This window comes from Nesoenas mayeri, assembly GCF_963082525.1.
Source record: "Nesoenas mayeri genome assembly, chromosome: Z".
Taxonomy (NCBI): domain Eukaryota; kingdom Metazoa; phylum Chordata; class Aves; order Columbiformes; family Columbidae; genus Nesoenas; species Nesoenas mayeri.
The window spans coordinates 6,515,126-6,536,968 of NC_137542.1; the positions used below are offsets into that span (position 1 = coordinate 6,515,126).

A 21,843-nucleotide genomic window follows, 5' to 3' on the forward strand; every position below is an offset into this window, starting at 1 on the left:
ACAAGTAACTGCTTCACTGAAGAGTATATTTACTGTTCTTTCAGAATCTACACTGAAGTTGTTCTCATAGAATAAATTATGTGTGTTTTTTATTATCCAGGTGTTTGCTTCATCTGAGTTATTCCACCGTGCCATTAACCCTGTAATCAAGAGCTTAGAGCGTATGAATAATTGCCAAGATCAGCTGCAGTATATGCCCAACCAACAATTCCAGATGTCACAGCACAGAGCATGTTTTGCTTCCACCCCCTCATCTTCCTTCAGCTTGGGATCAGAACTTGATAAAAACATGAATAAAGACAGACTCTTTCTAGGGAATTTAGGGGCCTAATGGCATAAGAAGACATTGTAAACAAATATAGAGTTGGGAATGGTTTTGCAGCGAAGGTGTCAACACATCCCTTGTGAGAAATTCTAATGTGCTTCTATCAGCCACCTCCTGCAACAGTAAAAATGACTTTTCAAAATCACTTCATCTGGATAACGGTGCCATAATTCCTCCTGGTGACAGTGTGACCTGGGTTTCAAAGAACAGACTTCTAACTGTCTCAAATACTTAGATAGCACAAAACAGAGGTGATGGCAATGGTTGGCAATTCCACTACTGAGAAGCAAGGCAAGGTAGGATCACGCCATCTGGACCAAGAAAAAAGCAAAGAGGGAACAGAAAGAAACAAGAGCTTCTAGTAAGATTTAGGAAACTTTTGGGGAGTACTCATAAGAAAGAGGTTGCTACTCATAAAGTAACTTTTCAGTCTAGATCCACACCTGATGATGAGTATTAAACAACAGATTTCAATTCTTATGTGTTACCTGGAAATTGGACCTTCTTGGTTATTCTGCCTTATGAGAAGCTTACAGTGACAGGCCCTTTTTACACTTTATTTGTTACTGTCTCCACAGGAGTTATTATATGTAATTTTGTACTCAGTAACCCAGGCTAAGTGAATGCATGTTATTCAGATCAGTAGTTTTCAACCACCTTAATTTTGCAAATCTGTAAAAAATTTCCAGTGAAGCTGCAAGACAGTGTATTGAAAGCCTACTCAGGAGCAGATTATCTTTGCTCAATTACCTTTTACAGACCTCTAGAGTCCATGTCTTTGAGATTTCTAAGGGTGAATAAACCATAGAACAAACTGATGCATTTAGACAAGAGTTCCAGAAACCCTTGTTCAGCTTTAAGGAGTAAAACCACATCGTCTCTCCATTTCTCAGAAGCATTAGCTTTCTTTAGGTATGAAAAACATTTACCCCAGTCTAAGTAGCGAAAGACATCAAGCCAAGACTGTGTTTCATATTTAATTAACCAGTTTTAATTTCATTAGTGAGTATTGCCGCAGGGCTAGAACTTCTGATCTGGATCCCTGATGTGACCGGAGTCCAGAAAATTCCAGCTAAACCAGTAACAAAATAAACACACACAAAAAACAAAACTGAGAAACACAAAACCTAGAACAGAAATTAGAGGACCTGGCCTATTTTTATTCCATATTAGTCTTTTCTTCCACTGAACTCGCCCTCAGGAGTGGGCCTGCAACCTTGTTCTCCCCAGATGTCTGCACTCTCTCAGCCTGCTTTCCTTGCACACAGACCCAGCACACCTATAAGCTCCAAATGTCCCGAGTGCAAGAGGTCCCACCATGGTCTCAAAGAGATTGCAAATCCTTTGCTAAGCACCTCTTCTTAGTGTCTGAAAACCACACCTTTCCTTTTTCAGTCTCTCATGTTCCCCAGCTGACTTAGAAACCTCACAAAATCACTTCAGTACTCCAGTTTTCATAGTGAGAATGGGTAAAAAACCATATGCATTGTGCTGCTAACATCATCAGCACCCAATAGGTACAAAAGCCTTATCAACATCATTCCCTCAATTTCTATGACATTTTCCTTCAAAATTCAAGGATGTACACCATTTTAAGCTGAAGAACTTACATTTTTACTTAATGTCTTAATTTCATCTTGACAGCCCCCTTCGACTCCTGTTATAAAGTGGAACCAAACATTTATCCTTTAATTCTTTATCTCTTTCTTCTCCCTCCAAGTGACTTAAAGCTGTCCTCTCCTCTTGCACTTCTGCTTCTTTTTTGTCTTCACTGCTGGAACTTCTCCAATCTCAAAACTACTCCCCTCCTTCAGAAAGACACCTGGCTCTTCCATTCCCTGCTTTTCTTCAAGTTCACCTATCACTGTTTGAAATCGAAGCACTAGAGTCTTTCTTGTCCATCTCTAGTACCTCAATGTCCTTCTTATGATGAGGGGCTGAAAACTGAACACAGGATTCAAGGTGGGGCCTCAGGAGCACCAAGTACAGTGGCACAATCACTTCCCTAGTCCTGCACCAAGACACATTTCCCAGTGACTGCTATGCAAATGATGATTTTTCAAGCAAAACTGAGTACTCAAATGTTTCTCCTTGATGCATTCCAACTTCCTGTCAAAAGCCAATAAAGGTCTCTCAGTATGTAGAGGTATTGGAACACATTATTTTAAAAAGTTTATATCATTCTCTGTTAAATCAATCTTTACTTGCTATTAGAGCCAAAATGCAGTCTAGCCATATCCCAGAGTTCTGCTATGGCAGAAAAAAATGTTTCTCTTTTTAATATTTTTCTTTATTTAAGATCTTAAAAGTGGATTTAAAAGCTTCATCTAAACATTCAAACAAAAGTTGTTTCTCCAGTAATGAGGATCCCTCATCACTTGCATGATGTTTCATGACTCTTACTATTAACTTGAGATGGAATTTTGTTCAGATGGGAGAAGAGTGTTAATCCAAAGAAGGTACAGAGGTGTAAGGAATCTTTTTGTCACTGCTCCTATCAAATAGGTTTCATCCAGATTTGTGTCACTTACATGAATAAACTGAAAACTATCTCACAACTCTGACTTCATGCTCACTGACTCATCAGTATATGCTCACTGACCTGAATTCTCCTAGGAATTTTAAGTTGCTTGACAGTGCAATGGAAGTGTTTCTCTTCTCTCTCCTGCAGAACCAGAGAAGATCCATGAGCCTGATGGCCCTTTGCTTAAAAGGTCTTCCCTTTTCAGTATTTAGATAATATTTCGCTGGCATTGGGAAAAATACTGAAGTTGAGTCTGCCCCAATATTTGGCTACAGCAGGTAGAATTCAGTATCAGGTAGTCAAAGCAGTAAGGGCTTTAGAAATAAATACAGCAGATTTCATGCTCCTGAGCACATTCTGAAAGAATGTATAGTATTTCTCCAAAGCATATCACCAAGACATCAAGTAGTTCATTGCCTTTCCACTCACATGAAGTCTATTAAAGCAACCTTCAGTAGGCAAATGTCAATTCTTAAGATTTAGTGCTTTTCCTTCCCAGTCTGTAATTATACTTGATTTTAAGATGTAGCTATTACAAATGTGACTGACTGCTGCTAGATAAGGCTTCCAATAATGACATTTCTCCTCTGCTACTGAATTACTTCTACATAAAAGATGAATTTTGTGTATTTCCCTCTTTGAAAGAACATTCACCTTATATTGCATATAAGGCACTGTGACAGTAGTGATCTACAAGTGTGACCATGGAACGCCATTTCCTTGGAGTTCACCACCTTCTTCATAAACTCCCACAAGAAGATTTCTGCAAAAAGCCAATGAAAGAGGACGAGCAAGAACACCACAGTGCTGGAACACCACAGATCAAAGTGCTGCTTGATGGATGAGGCGGGGGAGACAGCTTAGAAAATGCCACAAGAATTTTTTTTATAACATTTTAATAGTACTTGGAGGGGGAAAGGGCAATATATGAAAGAAAATCCATTCCAAAATCCAGAAACTTCAAGAATATATAATTTCCAAATATTTTAGTAGGTATTTCTGAGAAATGTTTGAAGCTGACATCTGCAGTCAATCTTTTTAAATGCAGCTGCATTTAAAAACAAAACAAAACAACTGGTAATGTAGGGAGCCCTTCAAAATGAGGCTTGAAACTTTAAGAATCTCATACAATATGTGAATGATCTACAACTGACATAATTCTAAGTTTCCAGTTTGTAGCTAGACTTACTTTATTAAATCCTGTCTAATTACAAGACAGAGGAATACTGAAACAACCAAGAGAGTATTTTGCACAGGACCCAATCATAGATAAAGCTGTATTAAAGAATTTAACAAGCCTCAATTACATTATATTTTCAAACCCAAACCTGGTAAGATAGCTGTCTTTTATATTTGCAAAAGACAGGAGAGAAAAGATGCTTGAGTGGCAATATCTTTCCATTTTCATTTGATTCCACCTGCATAATCCTGTTAGGAATTTCTTGCACTCATCTGAGCATATCTAATGAAACGAAGTGTTGGGACTACTTAGGGGAAGACAAGATGATTTCCATATGTGTGCTTCTGTAGCAACTTTGCACAAATGCTGTCAGTCTAGTACTTTCTGCATGATTGTTACCCCACTACTAGTTATCAGTGACACAAGGATTTTTTCAGAAAGCCAAGATGTGTTGAACGTCTATTTTCTTTATAATTGATACTTAAAATTCACCAACCCAAACAGATCTGCTGAGCACTGTCTAAACATTACAACACATTAGGAACTGTACCTGATTCCACAGCTATAAAAAGAGAAAATTCTACAACTCTGGCAAAATAAAATGTCACCTGCAAAACTAAACTACAGCATTTTTTTAAAAAAGCTAGAAAAAAGTGCCAAATTTTGTTCACAAAGTAAAATTGAGGTTGAGATATGATGGCTGATAACTTCAAAATTTCCCCCTAGTATCCACCAGTTTTTGCACCTTGTTTGTTTTCAGTAACACCTGACAGCAGTACGCGCTCATATACATTACTGATAGTAACGTCTAGACAAACATACTTCATAAAGATTTTCCAGAAACACCATTTAAAAGATTTTTCTGTTCTGATTAGAAGCTTAAATGTGAGGTATAATTTTTACAAAGACTGTGTTTATCACTCTTGCAGGTGTGTTCATTATATTTAAAGGAAGTTGTCTGCTAAAGCTTACAAGATAACACTGGCACTGAATTGGAAGTCTGCATAAAGCAACTTACCTTGGGTCGTAAAGCATCTTTTCCAAATTAAATTCTTTGAGGTATGCAATTACTGCTGACAGAGAGCAAATAACAGGCTTATCCAAGCTTAGTATTACAGATAGTTTTTGAGGACCTAAAAAAAACCCCAAGTTATTTCTCTGTTAACTCATTGTTTACTACTTATGCGTTTTAGAAAAAGCATAATATATTTTTCAGTTTAATCAAATAGAAATCTATAATATATGTACAGTGTTCTATGATATTTATAAATCAACATAAAGTAGAGGTTCCAAAATATGTAGAACATTACAATAACATAAACACATCACAAAACATAGAACATTTGAATCCACTGTTTTTCCTTCATAAGAATGACTGTTGGCATAAGAAATTTCTAAACATATAAACTAAATTGAATTCTGAAATCTCTATTACTGAAGGGAACATCTGTGCAAGTTAAAAGCAATGAACAGGCCTTGCCACACATGACAATTTATCCGCCATGGCCAATATGCAGAATATGTTTCCATCTTTGTGGGACAGCTATTTGTATTTGATAGTGTTTCTAATCAGTGCTCTACTACTGTCCCTGTTCCGGTTGCAACAACAGGAAAATTCACTCTATAATATCTCAGCATAAAATGGTATTTTTTTAAAACCCTATTTAGTTAAGTTTTTTTTTCCCAGAGATTTTTTTTTAAAGCTGTTCTCTTCTCAGAGCGTTAAGACACATGAGAAATTTAAGGAACATTTCAGATGTTGAACAATTTCCGTCAGTTGCTATATATGTGTGAATTTAAATCTGTCTAAACACACATCTTCAAGCTATTAAAAAAAGAAAGGGATGCTAGCCCTGTATTAATTTCTGTTTATATAAGTTTCACTTCCATGTTTCACCTCTTTCAAGCTCAAAAAATATCCCAGTGTACAGAAAATTAGGCAAAGGTGGCAGAAGGCCTGCATGGATGAACAAGATGCTCCTGATTAAGTCAAACATTAACAAGGAGGAATATGAGGGATGGAAGCATGGACAGATGACTCAGGAAGAATATAGAAAAATTGTTTGAGCTTGCAGGGATGGGGTCAGGAAAACCCGAGCCCACCTGGAGTTGAGACTGGCAAGATACATGAAGGGCAACAAGATCTTCTCCATCAGCAGCAAAAGTAAGACAGGGAAAAGTGGGCCCACTGCTGAATGGGGCAGCAGATCCAGTAACAAAGGATATGGAACAGGGTGAGGAACTCAATGGTTTCTTTGTCTTGGTCTTTACTGGTAAGATGTGCATTGGGGAATCTGAGGCCTCTCAGACCAGTGGGGAATTCTGGAGCAATGAAGATTCCTCCTTAACAGTGGATGGTCAAGTCAGGGAACACACAAATTGGATATGGACAAATCCATGAGACCTGGTGGGATACACCCACATGTATTCCTTATTTATGTAAAAACTAACAGGATCCACACTTCAAAGGCATTCTGAATGACCAACCTGTAACTGATCAGGCACTTTTTTGCATAAAAATGTGAATGACATACCTGTAGTATCAGGCACTTTTTTCACATAAAAATCAGTAATCAGCTGGAAAGCATGGCTGTATTCAAAATGGAGGTTTTCCATTCTTTCTATCCTAATTCTGTCATCCCGTAACCTGTAAAGCAAAAAAATAATTTACTTTCAGTATTTATGCTCCCTTCATGAAGAACACTTAAGTAGGTTACAAAGGTGTACTTTCCTTTGCCTTTCCTTTGTTAAAAACAAAATAGTTGAACAATGAGGAGATGAGCTACTCGGGTGGGTTGAAAACATTTCTAAGAGAGTGGTGGGGATTTTTTTTAACCTTTCTTCTTTCCATTATGTATGTGCAAACAAATAAAACCCAAAGAGCAATAACAAGCCAAGACCAAAAGAGAATACAAGAGGTCTTCTAGTATACCTTCAAGGTAGATGGTATGATCAATGAAAACATATTTACAAGTATTTGCCTTATCTGTTCTTAAAGATTTACAATGATTAAACAATGAAGCAATTCTCTTAAGCTATTACCCTATTTAATTATTCTTTACAGACTTTGTTCTGTACAACTTGTTGCAACATTAAGCTACTGCATCTTATATGCAATCAAAATAATGTATTCCTCACCTCTGTCTCATAACTGTTCGAAGACTTTTCCTTGTGCTAAAAGATTTTGTTTCTTTCAGTCTTTTTGCAGTCCAGGTTGTCAAGGATGTTGCTACTGATAACACAGTCCTCCCAACATGCCAGCAGTTCCTCCCCATTTAACAGTACCAGAAAATGCAGTAAACTTGCTCTGTTCTACCAGTAAGTTAAACTAGATCTTCTTCATTAATCCTTCCCTCCTGTCAGCAAGTAATTGAGGATTACAGCAGTGCAGTGTTTCAGCCAGTTTTGCAACTCATGAGAAAATCATCTAACCTGTTTTCTATGATCCCTTCCACAGTCAGCTTAAGTAAAACACTGGCAAAAAACTTCATTCCTCGCAATGTGTATGAGATCAAAGTTGTACAGTACCTGGGCTTGAGTTTCAAGCAACACACCTGAGATACCAAAATCCGACTCAGAGTATGTGTGTGGTGGTTACAAGATACAAACTTTCTGCACTGGTTGCTTTTCCTAGCTGTTCCCTGAAATTAAAACTGGACGGTACATTATCAATTCAATTCACACAGCTGTTAAAACAACAGTAAAGAGATGCACTGGCTAAAAAAAAAATTAAAAACAAAAAAATAAAATCACTCATGCTCCCCCTGCAATCTTTGAGCATACCACAGTACCAAAAAGAGCACTGAAAAAGCAGCCAGCACAAAGCTGCCAGTAAAAGACCTATGTAAAACCCACTTAGCCTCAGAATATCCAGTCTCATACCACTACAGGACGTGAATTAACCAGCTACTTCTAGGACATTAGAATTACGCCAATGAGAGGGATTGTGTAGGCATTATAGGAAGGAAAATAATCAATACCATTTTTGCAGGGTTTTTCAACTTCACAGGAAAAAATAGACACGTTTTCTGCATTATATTGTACATATTCCCATCTGAAAGGATGAGTATGTCTCTGAGGCTCAACCCTTGAAGTGAAAGTTATTTTCCTAAAATATGTGTCAAACTAATGGAGTCCTAGAAGCCTAAATTTTCTCAGCACATCCTAGATGATCCCTTGCTTACTTCGAGTGCCTTACAACTGACTGACCCACTTCAGTTTTCAGTCTTCAGACCCTCTGGGATTCCCTTCTGCCCCAACCCTACTCAGAATGACCAAATATTTTCAAAGCAAATGGATTTCTGTAAAAGAACATTAGTCTGTGCTCCTCAAACTCCGACAGCAATCAGCTATTTTCTTCCTTCCTTCCAGCATTTTGCACAGGCTCCAACATTCAATAATAACCTGCTCCATCCATTTTGCTAAATTAGCACCTATACTCACTACAGCCTTTTGCAAGAATACTACTTCAGCATTAAACTTTTCAAAATGTGTTGTATGATAGCACAAGGTTAGCAGAATACAAGCCTTTGAATCAGTCCTGCAAGACAACAGGGCTTTTCTGTTGAACATGTGTGAATAGGGACTCAGAGAAATCTTTTTAAAACAGGATTTTCTTTTTAATTTCTACTTTTTATGTTTTCATAGCACCACCTTCAGAAAAGCAAGGCATAGCAAGGACTGTGGAGCTAATTTTTAGAAGTAAATTCAAAACAGGAAGCTTTGGGAAGTAATTAAAAAAATCACAGAATGTCCTGAGTTGGAAGGAACCCACAAGGATCATCGAGTCCAACTCCTGTCCCTGCACAGGACAAGCCCACAGTTCACACCATATATCTGAGGGTGTTGTCCAGTCTCTTCTTGAACACTGTCAGGCCTGGGGCTGTGACACCTCCCTGGGGAGCCTGTTCCAGTGTCCAGCACCTCTGGGTGAAGAACCTTTTCCTAATGTCCAGCCTGAACCTCCCCTGGCACATATTCCTGCCATTCCCACGGGTTCTGGCATTGGTCGCTAAAGGGAAGAGTTTGGCACCTGCCCCTCCTCCTCCCCTTGTGAGGAAGCTGTAGCCACCATGAGGTCTCCCCTCAGCCTCCTGTTCTCCAGGCTGAACAAACTAAGTGACTGTAGGCGTTCCTCATACGGCTTCCCCTCCAAACACCTCACCAACTTCGTAGCCTCCTCTGGACACGCTCCAGTAGCTTTCTAACTTGTTATCCTACGGTTCCCAGCCCTGCACACAGTGAATGCTCCAGGTGAGGCCACACCAGTGCAGAGCAGAGCGGGACAATCCCCTCCCTGCCCGGCTGGTGATGCTGCACTGGATGCACCCGGACACGGGTCCCTCTTGGCTGCCAGGGACACAGTTGGCTCATGTTCAACTTGCCATTGACCAGAACCCCCAGATCCCTCCCTGTGGGGCTGCTTTCCAGCATCTTGTCCACCAGTCTGTCTGTACAGCCAGGGCTGCCATGTCCCAGGTGCAAAATCCGGGACTTGCCCTTGTTGAACTTCATGTGGTTGGTGATTGCCCAGTTCTCCAGTTTGTCCAGATCCCCCTGCAGGGCCTCTCTGCCCTCAAGAGTCGTCAACAGCTCCTCCCAATTTTGTGTCATCAGCAAACTTACTAAGCAATCCCTCAAGTCCTGAGTCTAAGTCATGTATAAAGACACTGAAGAGCTCTGGCACTAAGACAGATCCCTGTGGAACCCGCTACTGACTGGTCGCCAGCCCAACATGACCCATTTACTAGAACCCTTTGAGCCCAGCTGTCAGTCAATTGCTCCCGCACTGCATTGTGTGTTTACCCAGCTGTGTGCTGGACATCTTGTCCAGGTGGAGACTGTGAGAGACAGTATCAAAGGCTTTGCTGAAATCCAAAAAGATCCCATCATTTGGCTTCTCTTGGTCAACGAGGTGGGTAACCTTGTCATACAGAGAAACTAAGTTTGTTAGGCAAGACTTTCCCCTCACGAACGTGTGCTGGCTGGGACCAATGACTGTGTTGTCATTCAGGTGCTTTTCAGAAACTCCCAGAACAATCTTCTCCATGATTTTGCCAGTCACAGAAGTGAGGCTGACAGGCCTGTAGTTGCCAGGGTCACCCCTGTTGCTCTTCTACATTCATCAGATGAATCATGCAACACCTGCTTGTTTTTATTGTCAAAAATTAATTGTTTTCATTTTCTTTAATGTATCTGTGATTTTCTTTCATTTTGTAACTAAATTTATCCAAGTCCTTGGCATAAACTTTGGCAAACGGTAGCTACAATGACTATAACTTGAGTGATTTTTTTATAGCAGTACTTTTGCTAAACAACTATATTGCTAGGAAATAGCTCAAATTATAATTAGACAACTCAGTGACTTGTAAAGATCTTTGCATATTTTAATTTTATATTCTAGATATGACATCATCAAATATCTGACACTTGTCTATCTGAAAATATGCATCTGATATTCTAGATAAAGTAAAAAAAAAATGAAAGGTCATAGATATCTATTTAACATAGAGAAAAATCTCAATTCTTATCAAGTTGTGTGAAAACAAAATTTGCTGCAGACAGTTTTCATGTCTGTCCTTTGTTCAGCCAGATGATCAACAACAGGCCATTTTTCTGATTATAGCCAGAATTATAAGTTGATGCTTTATCTCTCCAGCTACCAATGCCTATTTAAATCAGAAGTCAGTTTGCCATCAGCTGTTGTAAACATCATTCTTGTCAGAACAACTACAATGAACTGTTGTGCAACTCAGCCAGTACTTTACTTTTCAGTAAAATTCTTTCCAGTACTTCTGAAAACAAGCAATCCTGGTAAGTCCCATGACCCTAATACCCTGTTTCCCTGAAAATAAGACCTACCCCAAAATAAGCCCTAGCATGGTATTTCAGGATTTTTGAGGATGCTCAAAATATAAGCCCTACTCCAAAAGTAAGGCCTAATTACAGTTGATTTTAAAAGTCACTTTAAATAGTGTCCAAGCAGCTATACATATTAAAAAGTTTTGGAGCAAAAATTAATATAAGACCCTGTCTTATTTGGGGGGAAACACTTATTTGGGGTTAATCATTGATGAAACTAAACTTTTCAAAACTTTCTTACTCTTCTTGCACAAATTCTGCTGCTACCCTTAATGGATATTGAGGAGAGATTTTTCAGGTTTTGAACTGCCAACTGATGGTAAGAATGAACCTGCAATGCCCCTTATTAACATCCCTTGCTCTCTAAACATACTGAAATTTGGTGGAGAACTCTTTTTCCTCACAAGATGCGTTACAGAAGTTGCTTGAAGAGATGATCATCAGCCACAGCTGAGAATATGTAATCAATGTGTCCATAAATAGATGCATATTGATGAGATCCGAAAATACACACATTTACACAGACATACATTTTTATGTATATAATGTAATATATGAAGTCCATTCCAACCTACACTGTTCCATGATTCTGTTACTACAGGGACTAATTTACCTGTCACTGTACTGCAAAAATGAAAAAGGATCAACATGGCTGTGTTTTATGCCTCTATTTATCTGACAATTCAGTGCATCCAATTCAGGAGTTATTGCTTACCGAATGCTGTAGGAAAAATATTAAAAGAGATGCCTAAAATTGGGTGGAAAAAATCTAAGAAAATCTAAGAAAAAGACTAAAAAGAAAATGTCGAACATCAGAAATAAAATTAATTTATAGAAAATGACTACAGAGATTTTAAAAAATAATGAAATATTTTATTGTAAGAATGAGCTTGCACATAAGCACAAGAGCTCACTGCAGTGCGCTGAATAAAACAGAAGTCACTTTATTGCTGCTCTACAATTAACAGTTAAACAGGCATCAAGTGCATAAAGACTCCCTGAAAAACAAACACATCCAAAGTAAGTTTTCTTAAAGCTCTGGAAGCCTCCTAAGGAAAGCAAATAACTCTGAATTTTACCTTCCAACTTTTCTGCCCTGCCCATTCTCCTTTATGACTATTCAAATGCAGAGAGTGCGGGCATCAATACTTTACTGTTACCATTCATATATCACAACACAAGTTCATACACAATACAGAATTTTGGGAATTTAGTAAGAAGTTTTCATTTCTAATGCTGAGCATGGATTTGCATTTCTCACAGTGCACCCTGCTAGGATGACCAGTCTGTCACTGGGGAAAATTCCCTACGCTGCTCAGAAGGGCAAGCTAACCCGAATGTGTTAATCCTTTCAGAAATCCAAGTATACTATGTCATCTTCCCTTATTAACATACTTAGCAGAAGCTGCATTTACTTTATCTGTCATCATTGCTTTACCTTTGTTATACGACTGCTTCTAGCTCGGGGGGTCTAGGTTTGAACTCGTCCATCAGAACTGGACAAGAATCATCCTTCCTTTTTTGGTAAATCCAGGCATGGAGCCCTAGTAGCTTCTCTGGAAATGTCTCAATGACATTTTCAAGCAGCTGTTCTTCTGGCACTATATGCATACATTTTTATAAGTACAGCTTTCTTCTCCTGCCAAAGTAAAGTACTTCACAACATTTGCTCTCAACAACCTTCAGATACCAGAGACAGAGACAAGGTTGTTGGATGGAAAACAGCAGCACAGTCACCTTCTCTGAGTATCTGCCCCTCTTGGAATAATATAAATCACTACAGCCTGTAATAACCAAACAAGAATTACCACACATATGCTATTAATATACTACACACAACACATACACAAGACTTCCAGCTTTTCAAGAGTCTCATCCCAAAATCCTCATTTAAGCTCAACGATGCTGAAAAGCCTAAAAGCAACTCTGACACACTTTTATATACACATATATGTGTATATATATGTATACACATACACATATATATATATATATGTATACACATACACACTCACATACATTTTCTTCAATGGCAGAGGAACAGATTCTGTGAGAAGGCAGATGATTTCCTACATGCTTTATTTCAGTGAGGTTATTTTATAATGTTTCACACAACATTCTCACAACTGATCTGCAGAACCACAATTTACATGAAAGTACTTATTTCAGAATGGGTACTGAACAGGTTGGAGAAAAATACTCAGAATGGTATCAGGGGATCACTGTCAAAATGAAATAACATACTTCGCAAACTTCCATAAAGCTCAATACTGCATCTGGTAGCACTCAATGCTTCACTTATCATTTGGACAATGGAACAGAGGACAACTCCAGTCAACCTGGAAAGAGTATGAAGTTGAAGTGACTGCAAAGAAAGTTAAAACTCCAGATTTGAATTCAAAACATGGCAGAGGAATTCCCTAAAAAAATGCAACTTCTCTCCATCATGTACGGCTATGAACAAACAACACATGCACAAGTAGAATGGGCAACAAATTAGCAGTAGCTCTAACTTCTAATGTAGTAGTTGTTTCCAAATATCCAAAGCACATTTAGTTTACTTGTGAAATAACAACATAAAACAGTTCATATCCCCAGAACAGCACTATTTGAAGTGATCTACAGTGCCTTGTGCAGTTGTATATCAGCTCATACAACTGCTCTTTAGAAGTCAGCACAGTATTCTCCATGTTTCCAGGAATATTTCCCTCTGTGTTTTGCAGGTGCTGTACATAACGTGACACTAGGAGGACACAGCTCTCTCTGATTTGGTCTCATCAGGAGATTGAGAGCTGCTTCTGCTGTTACACTCCACCCCTGACAGGGATGTGTTACAGAGAGCTTCATAAACCAGCAGCACAAGTTTGTCCCCAGAACCACCATTTGCACCACGATTCTTCCATTCAGGATTATACTAACCAGCAAAAACCTCCCTTCTTGCAGAGCTTCAAACAAATTAAATGAAAAACCTTCACACAACACCGCCAGCACAAAACAAAATATAGGAACACCCCACCTAATACCTGCCACACGACATTAACACCAATGAAATAACACTCCCCCAGTTACACCCCACCATGGAAAATACCTCTTTCTGAAGCAAAGTGAGCAAGAACAGAGTGAAGACACAGATAACATTGTTAGCCTGGGAACACCCCTGCAGCTTGCCTCTCTTTCCTGCACACCATGAAGTCCCCCCACAGCAGGGCGTATTTTGTGGCCCTGTTTACCTGATGTGTGGCAATTTCTGCCCTGACTTTTCTGATATCAGTTATACAAATTTAAGGTTGGACACTTCCAGCAGAATTAGCTTTTTGGTTTTGTTTTCTGAAAGATTATTTCCCTGTGGTGCCTTTCTGTCAGAGAACAGCTCAACAAATTCCAGATGTGTGCTATCCTGCACTCCTTGAAACACTCAGTGTTAAAGCACACGGCAGTATGCCAGAGTTTACCGGCTAATAGTCACCAGAAGTTTCTCTGAAAGGACACCACTAATATGACCCATTGAACCTTGTAATATCTTTTTCTTATGATACAGAAGTGATAAAACTGCTGCATCCTGCCAGAGCAACCCAATGTGCTAGCACTAAGGATTCTGAAGGAACAGAGTGCTCTGATGCTTGCTACTTAGCTTCAAGACAATGTGAACTCTAACTAGGGGTGGGGAAGGAAGGACAGGTAAAGTAAAAGCAAATGCAAATATTAATATTTCTGAAACTCCAAATAGACAATACAAAGACGAAAAATGCACAGGCAAAAGAAATGAATGAAACTCCACATTTATGCTATATATCATAAAAACAGAGGAAGAGCGCTCTCTGTGTCTCTTTCTCGGCACCTTGCTGAGAGGCCATGAAAGACCTAAGCATCACACTGTGCTTTTGAGATAATTTTCAAATTCTGAACTCTTCTCTCCTTTTTTACTCAAGAATGGGTCATTTCTTCTCTCTGTATTGCCCAAGCTTTTGACAAGTATTAAATAAAATGTTAATTATCTGTGCTCTTGCCCACCAGACGGGGTAATTTTCTGTATTTTCTTCTCACAGAGGGTCTTAAACTTCATCCAGCAACATATAGCTGGACATGTATACTGTCTATGAACAAGAAAAACACTCATTTATGTCAACGCCAGCTCTTATTACCGTGTCTGGTCTCAATTACTCCACAGTTGCAGTTCTGTACATGTCTACATCAATGTAGCTACTGACTGTCACGGTACCTCTCTCTCCACCCTGTCCCTGACTGCTAATTCCCACTGCTCTCTCTGCAGCGGCTGCAGAGCTTTACTGACCACGCTGTGACAGAAAAATGCCATGGTGTGGTAAACGAAAAAAAACTCTTTTTGCCAGCTTAGCATGGTTAAGTGGCTCAGCAACAGCAAAATGAAAAGATGGTAATGGTGACAGAACCTGAATCGCCAGCTCTGATCACTACTTCTAGGGGAAATTGTGGCAAAAGCTTGTCATCAGAAAGCTTTAGGAGCACTGGCTATTGTCTCAGGCTTGTATCACAGTCCTCTTCCACCCCTCCCTAGCAGCTTTATTTCACTATTTGCGGTTGGTCAGCAAGAAGGCTCACCCCTTAGAGACTTTCACCGCCTGACCCTTCTGCCCCCTCCACCTCCAAGTTTTCCGACGTTAGTTGCTTAACAACTTGATTTTGAATGTCAGCAACGATCACAGTGAGCAGAGTAGAACCACATCTCCAACCTCTAAAACTGCAGAAATTGCTGAGGGTCCTCTGCGGGTCATGTTGTCCAGCCCTCCAGTTGAAGCAGGACCATTGCCAACATCAGACCGATCCTTCCACCAAACTGTATAAGCGCCTGTCACTGCTGTAATGAAGGAGCTGACAGAAATGAGGAGCAGGTTCTAAGAGCAAGTCCAAGGCCAGACACCAAAGCGAACTTTAAAAAGTAGCACAAAAAAGACAGCTGTGAGATGGAGCAGCCGCAGCTGCAGGAGCTACACCCTGAACTCCCGGAGAGAACAGCGCAGGACAGGGGCACGTTGATCTGCTAATGTACGCTGAATGGAAACACTGCAGCATGAAAAGCAAAACAGTTGTAACCGCTCCTTACTGAAACCATGATGAGGAGCTGAGTGTCAGAATTTTCCAGTACGTGACATGCACAAGAAACACGTAGAGAACTGCTGTTCTCTGGAAAGTACAACAAAATGTTTAGGGAAAAGAGGTTTAACCTAGAGGAGCAATGTCAGGGTCAAAATGAAGAGTCACATCTATACAACTATTTGGAAAAGAAAGCAGAAATGTAATCCAGGAGTTATATCATTATTTTAATCTGCTTTTGATATATTTCCTCCAGAAGCCACTTTGAAATGTTTATTCTTAGAAAACTGATACCCTACTGCAAAACACTGTTGAATCTGCTCATATAAATAAATACTTTTGATAATTTCATACTTGACCATAAGACCTACAGCAACCACTTAATACTACTCCAAATTATCTTCTAACATAGTGATAATTGACTCTTAAAACTCCCCCTAAATTACCATGCTGTTTTACTGAAAGGGACTTGTAAAAGAACGTCTACACCACCAGACAACAAGGTGGCAGTCAGAAAAACTGAGCTCTGTATTACATATTGTACAACTATAAATATTACAGCCTTACCTTGCACCATTTTAAAAAAATCCTTCACACGCTTCATAAACATTAGCAATAAATAATTGGAAGAGAGTGACTACAGCTAAAGGACACAAAAAAAATCTGGACAGGCAGAGTGAAAGAAAAGATGACAGAACAACCTTGAAATAAAATGAGTTTTGAAACTCTAATACAAATGTTTATGGCAAATTTTGGAGCATCACCTCGTTCTAAATGCAGCTTTTCTACTATGCCCCTCACAACCCCACACCTCCTTCACTGTATTATACATCTTTCAAAAATGAACATACTGCTCTTTGCTTCACAAGGTCACATGTTGTCTGATCATACTTGTGTTGATGGACAGGAACATGTAAATTTTCCATTTTGAACAGCAAGAACTTCTGAGCACAAAGCACTATTCTTTGTTTTTCTTCTAAGCTTTTTTGGAAAGGCTTCCCACCTACCAGATCTTGCAGTGAAGTCATAACCATTGTGCCTCTGTCAAATCACTGCCTACTGTCACTAGAACTCACCATTACAACCCCATTCTACGATCAAGCTGATGGAGAAAAATTCAGCAGCCTACACCTTATTTAAAGACACATCTTCCCTACCAGCAGAAGTAATGGTCACATTCAGTTTGAACAAAGTCAAGCTCAATGCTTAACCAGGTCTCCCACCCATTTTAATTATCTCCCTTTCCCTTATGCTGTGCCTGAGCAAAAATGTCTCAGGCATTTTGAATTTAATACATTTGAGACATCACTGGCCCTCAAAACATTCAAAATTATCTGGAACCTACACACACATATGCAAAACATTTAGTGCTTTGTCCGAGAAAGAAAGCATTTCCAATGGGAGGCTGTTAAAATAAGTAAAAAATAAAAGCAGATGGCTACAATACAACATACTTCTGGAAAAAAATCTGAAATTGTGTTAGTGACTTCTTCACAGGATTAGAGGGTCCCCAAATCAAGGTTGAATATTGCAGAACATATTAGCCATAGAAAATGCACAGTGGTTCTGAGGAGTGCTGCTGAAGCATGAACCATGTATTTGCCCCAGGAGATGGATAAAAAGATATTCTACCATCACAGAAAGACAGCATAAATAGGAAGTTGAATGGAAGTCATCATTGGCTTATGAAACATCATTTCCAAAGATTATATAAGAAATAATGGAGACTGTGACAGAGCAAGTCCATCCCCGTACCTGTTACAAATCAATTTGAACCAGCCTCCCACACTACTACCACAACTCTACCTGCCAAGAACTGTCAAAAACATAAATCCTCCTCTTCAATCAGCATGAGAATTGTTGTGGAAATTTACTAGGACCGCTGAACATCCAATATGGACCATGCTAAGAAAGTATATTGCTTCTGCAAGCAGGAAGGCCATACCTGGATTTTCCACCCATCACTGCATTGAAACCATTTAAGTTAATGGCTCTGAGGATCCTGTTCAGGCTCTGAGACACCTTCCTGCAGTCTGCAAAGACACAGTATGCCCACTGCTTGGTTTCCAACTTTGTGTAAGGGAAGCTCAGAACCTTTTATAATAAACAAACACATATACACTGACAAGAGAGCAACAGGGAACTCGTATGAGAAGAAAGTCTAGTGTTTTTGTTGGGCTGGACTGTTGCATTAGAGGAAGAGAGAAAACGTAGAGGTCCCCCAGGGACAGCCTGAAGGAGGGAGAAGGCCAGAGAGCAGATGGTTGTACTTTCCACACAGATGTCATGTGGGAATGGAAGAGCTGAAAGGCCTCCAGGAATAATCCATCTATGCCTTGTCTGCATTACAGAAAATAATATTCTGACCCCTTTCTGGAAACTTATAAGCAGTCAAAATTAGCTACATGTAACTAATTCTGCCCTTCTGATCCATAGATTTGTGTTCACAGCTGGAGAATGCCTGATACTCCAAATAAACTTGTGGAAACTGGAAATTTTCTTCTTTCAGTCTACTAGGAGTGCAGGTCACAGTTTAGAGCAGAAACAATGGCCTAACATTTCTCCCATGCATTCCTCAGCCAAGTCCTGTCAGAAGAAACCCCCTCATTCTCAAAGTGACAGATGTCGACTAGCAACATATATCTGAAAAAAAACTCCCATTAAAAACAAAACAAACCACACTGAATCCTCTTGAGAAATACTTCACATGACCCTCTAGGATTACAGACCAACTAAAAAAAATGAAGTAGAAAAAAAAATGAAAACCAAACTTCAGCCCATAACATCTCACTTCAAATTTAAATTTGAAAAGAAAGTATAAACATTACTGTGTTTTCAAACGACAATGACAGTTCATTACACCTGGTTCTTAGGCAGAAAGCCTGCAATCATTCTTGAATTCTTTGCTTGAAACACCACGTTATTCTAAGAAGTTACAATATAAAGGTGAAAAAATCCAAAATACATATTCAGGATTTGGATAATTTGGATAAAATTATATGCAAATATATATGGATAAACTATATTTGCACAAAATTTTATATTCTTAGTTAATAATAAAAAATATTAAGAATATCTGCAAAATAAGTATCTGATCTATATCCAGACCTTAAACTTTTGGGTAGCTATTCCTCTGGGCATTACCCACCATTAAAAAAAGGTGGGAAACATCTTCATACAAGCTGCAAAGAAAACCAATAGTATGGTGTTTTACACCACACAACGCTCCATACTCAGAGTAACATTAAATAGGTCTACATGACCCAGCTGGAGGAACAGTACATCTAGGCTACACTGTACTAATTGATATTCAGCTGGCAGAGGTAAAAGAATAATACAAAGCACAAAGCTTCGCAGCTGCTGGTATCAATGCTAACGAACTGCTGCTCATTTGCCTCTTTCTTTAGCATTCACACCTCAACTGTTCTTGTCACTTGATTTTTCCAGGCAGGTAAGACACTGGTATGAATGTTGTGCAAAGAAAACGCAGCAAAATGTACCAGGCTGAAGTAATTTGAGTACCACAAAGGCACATCATTCTTGTGGGAGTGAAGGCTAACCCTCAGAATCATAGAACGATTTGCGTTGGAAGGGACCTTCCAAGCTCATCCAGTCTACCCCCTGCCATGAGCAGGAACATCTTCACCAGCTCAGGTTGCTCAGAGACCCGTCCAGCCTGGCCTGGGATGTCTCCAGGGATGGTTCATCCACCACCTCTGTGGCCAACCTGGGACAGGGTTTCACCACCCTCCGGGTCAAAAATTTCTTCCTCCTGTCTAACCTGAATCTCCTCTCTTTTAGTTAAAACCCACCACCCCTTGTCCTATCACAACAGTCCCTGCTAAAAAGTCTGTCCCCATCTTTCTTACAGGCCTGGCCACAGTAGCACAAGGATGGTGAGACCAACAAAAGTAATAATTCCACTCTCCTTGGTATTCAGAAGACCCTGTCTGGAGTACTGAGGCCAGTTCAGGCCTTCAGTACAAGACACCTGTCAACAAACCAGAGGAAATCCAGGAGGGCCTCTAACACAATTAGGGGCTGAAATATACAGCAGATGAGGACAGACTAAAGAAACAGACCTTACTTGGTATGGAGAAAGCCAAGTGGGCATCTTCTGCTACCCAAAGGACATTTAGAAAAGCCTAGAGCAGATTCATGTCAGAGGCGCGCAACAAAAGGACAAAAACAAGCAGTTGCAAGTTACAACTTGTTCAAAATTCTGCACAGATTTTAGGAAAAAAGCCTTCCCCACAAGACCAGTGAAGCACATAAGCAGGTGGTACAGAGAAGCCAGGGACTTCTCTTCTTCAAAGATTTTCCAAATTGGGCAAAACTGCAAGAAATGTGATCTAACACTGAAGACAGCCCCTCGCTTTGAGCAAGACATTAAACAAAATGACCTCCAGAAATCCCATCCAAGGCAAATTTTTCCAAGATTCTGAGAAACAAATGATTCTAACAAACTGCAAAACTTTATTAAATACAATATAGACCAGCTGTAGCTTAATTGCACCAATAAGAAAAAGAACATACAGGCTGGTTGCATAGCCTTTCTTGCCTTACAACACTGTTGTACCAAGCAGTTTATTCAGTGCTATAGAGATGAGCATATGACATTTAATTTAGTGTTTACAACAATCTACTAATGAGATCAGAAATTGATCTAATGGTGGAATAACTATGATTCCAGAGCTGGTGTGTCTCAGGTGATTTGCTTCCACTAAGTCTTTCTTACACATCTCAGAAACTAAAGATCTGTGCTCTGAGCAGTGGATGCTCTTGGGAAAACGAAGGAATTTTCCATGCAGAAATTCTCTTAATATGTCTTTACACAGAGGACTTCAACCATTCCGTAGCTACGAAATTAAGAGATATGCTCTTCCCTTTTCTACGGGCAAACTTCATATGCAACAGAAAAGATAGGACATACCATTTAAGCTGATAATCTAACCATATTTTTCAGCTGAAAGTGTGGCACAAAGTCTCTTATTTTTGGATTTCTGGCATGCATAACTTGCTGTTCAGATTTCATTCTCCTCTCACACCACTGACAGCATCACTTGAACTGACTCCAGCTGAAAGGATATGATAGATTATGTAACTACTCAGTATACTAGGTTTTTCCCTTTTTTCCTCTCCATTTAGAGGATCAATGTTTGGAACACCTAACATGTCCACGTCCCCTCTGCATTACAGAAATAAAAATATTAAGCCACAACAAGATCTTGCAGCTGTCGGTATTTGTAACTGCAGATATAATTAGATACCACAAGAAAAATTATTAAGCACCTCCACCCCAAAAATCAAACCTACTCTGTTCTAAAGAAGCTTCAACAATCAGAATCTTCCTTTGCACATGGCCTATACCTCGCAAACATTTTAATCCTTTTTCAAGAAAGATCCAACTGCGTGTTACCATAATGCATTTCTTGTAATGATCCTACAGCCTAGTATGGCTGTAAACCTGTATTATCCCTGATTTTCTTCCAAAAATGACTGAGCTCTCCAGCTATGACTAAAACAAAGAGACTCCAACTCCAAACTCACAAAGCTATCCAGTGAGACACTACCTTCAAGTCTGAACACAATAAACAAAGTTCTGATCTATCCCCATTCCTATTTTCTTTGCTGTTACTGGAGTTATTCTCCTTAGTTGCCATCAAGCCATGACAGCACCCTGGTTTCTGCTGCATTCTACCCAGTGTGACCACCACTTGTCCTGCACTCCAGAACAAAACTTTCCAACTTTATCTTTGTCACCCAGTGAAAGCAGGATGACATTTAAGATGGAAGGGAAGGAGTTGACTATAACAACAAATCCAAGTATGGAGTGAGCAAGAAGTCCCTGAGGAACTAATTTGAGTGAAAGCAAAAGAAGAA

The 21,843-nt window shown here is 39.4% G+C and overlaps 1 protein-coding gene across 1 annotated transcript in view; it reads right to left on the bottom strand.

Moving 5' to 3' along the window:
* The window catches only part of MSH3 (mutS homolog 3), a gene marked incomplete at its 3' end in the record, with an annotated part of 123,288 nt that overhangs the window by 73,717 nt on the left and 27,728 nt on the right, over positions 1 to 21,843 (bottom strand). The window contains exons 9-10 of the mRNA XM_080362192.1: positions 6,564 to 6,676; positions 5,048 to 5,162 (exon numbers count right to left, since the gene is read on the bottom strand). Coding sequence (XP_080218318.1) covers positions 5,048 to 5,162; positions 6,564 to 6,676 — 228 coding nt within the window. The remainder of the gene's footprint in view (positions 1 to 5,047; positions 5,163 to 6,563; positions 6,677 to 21,843) is intronic.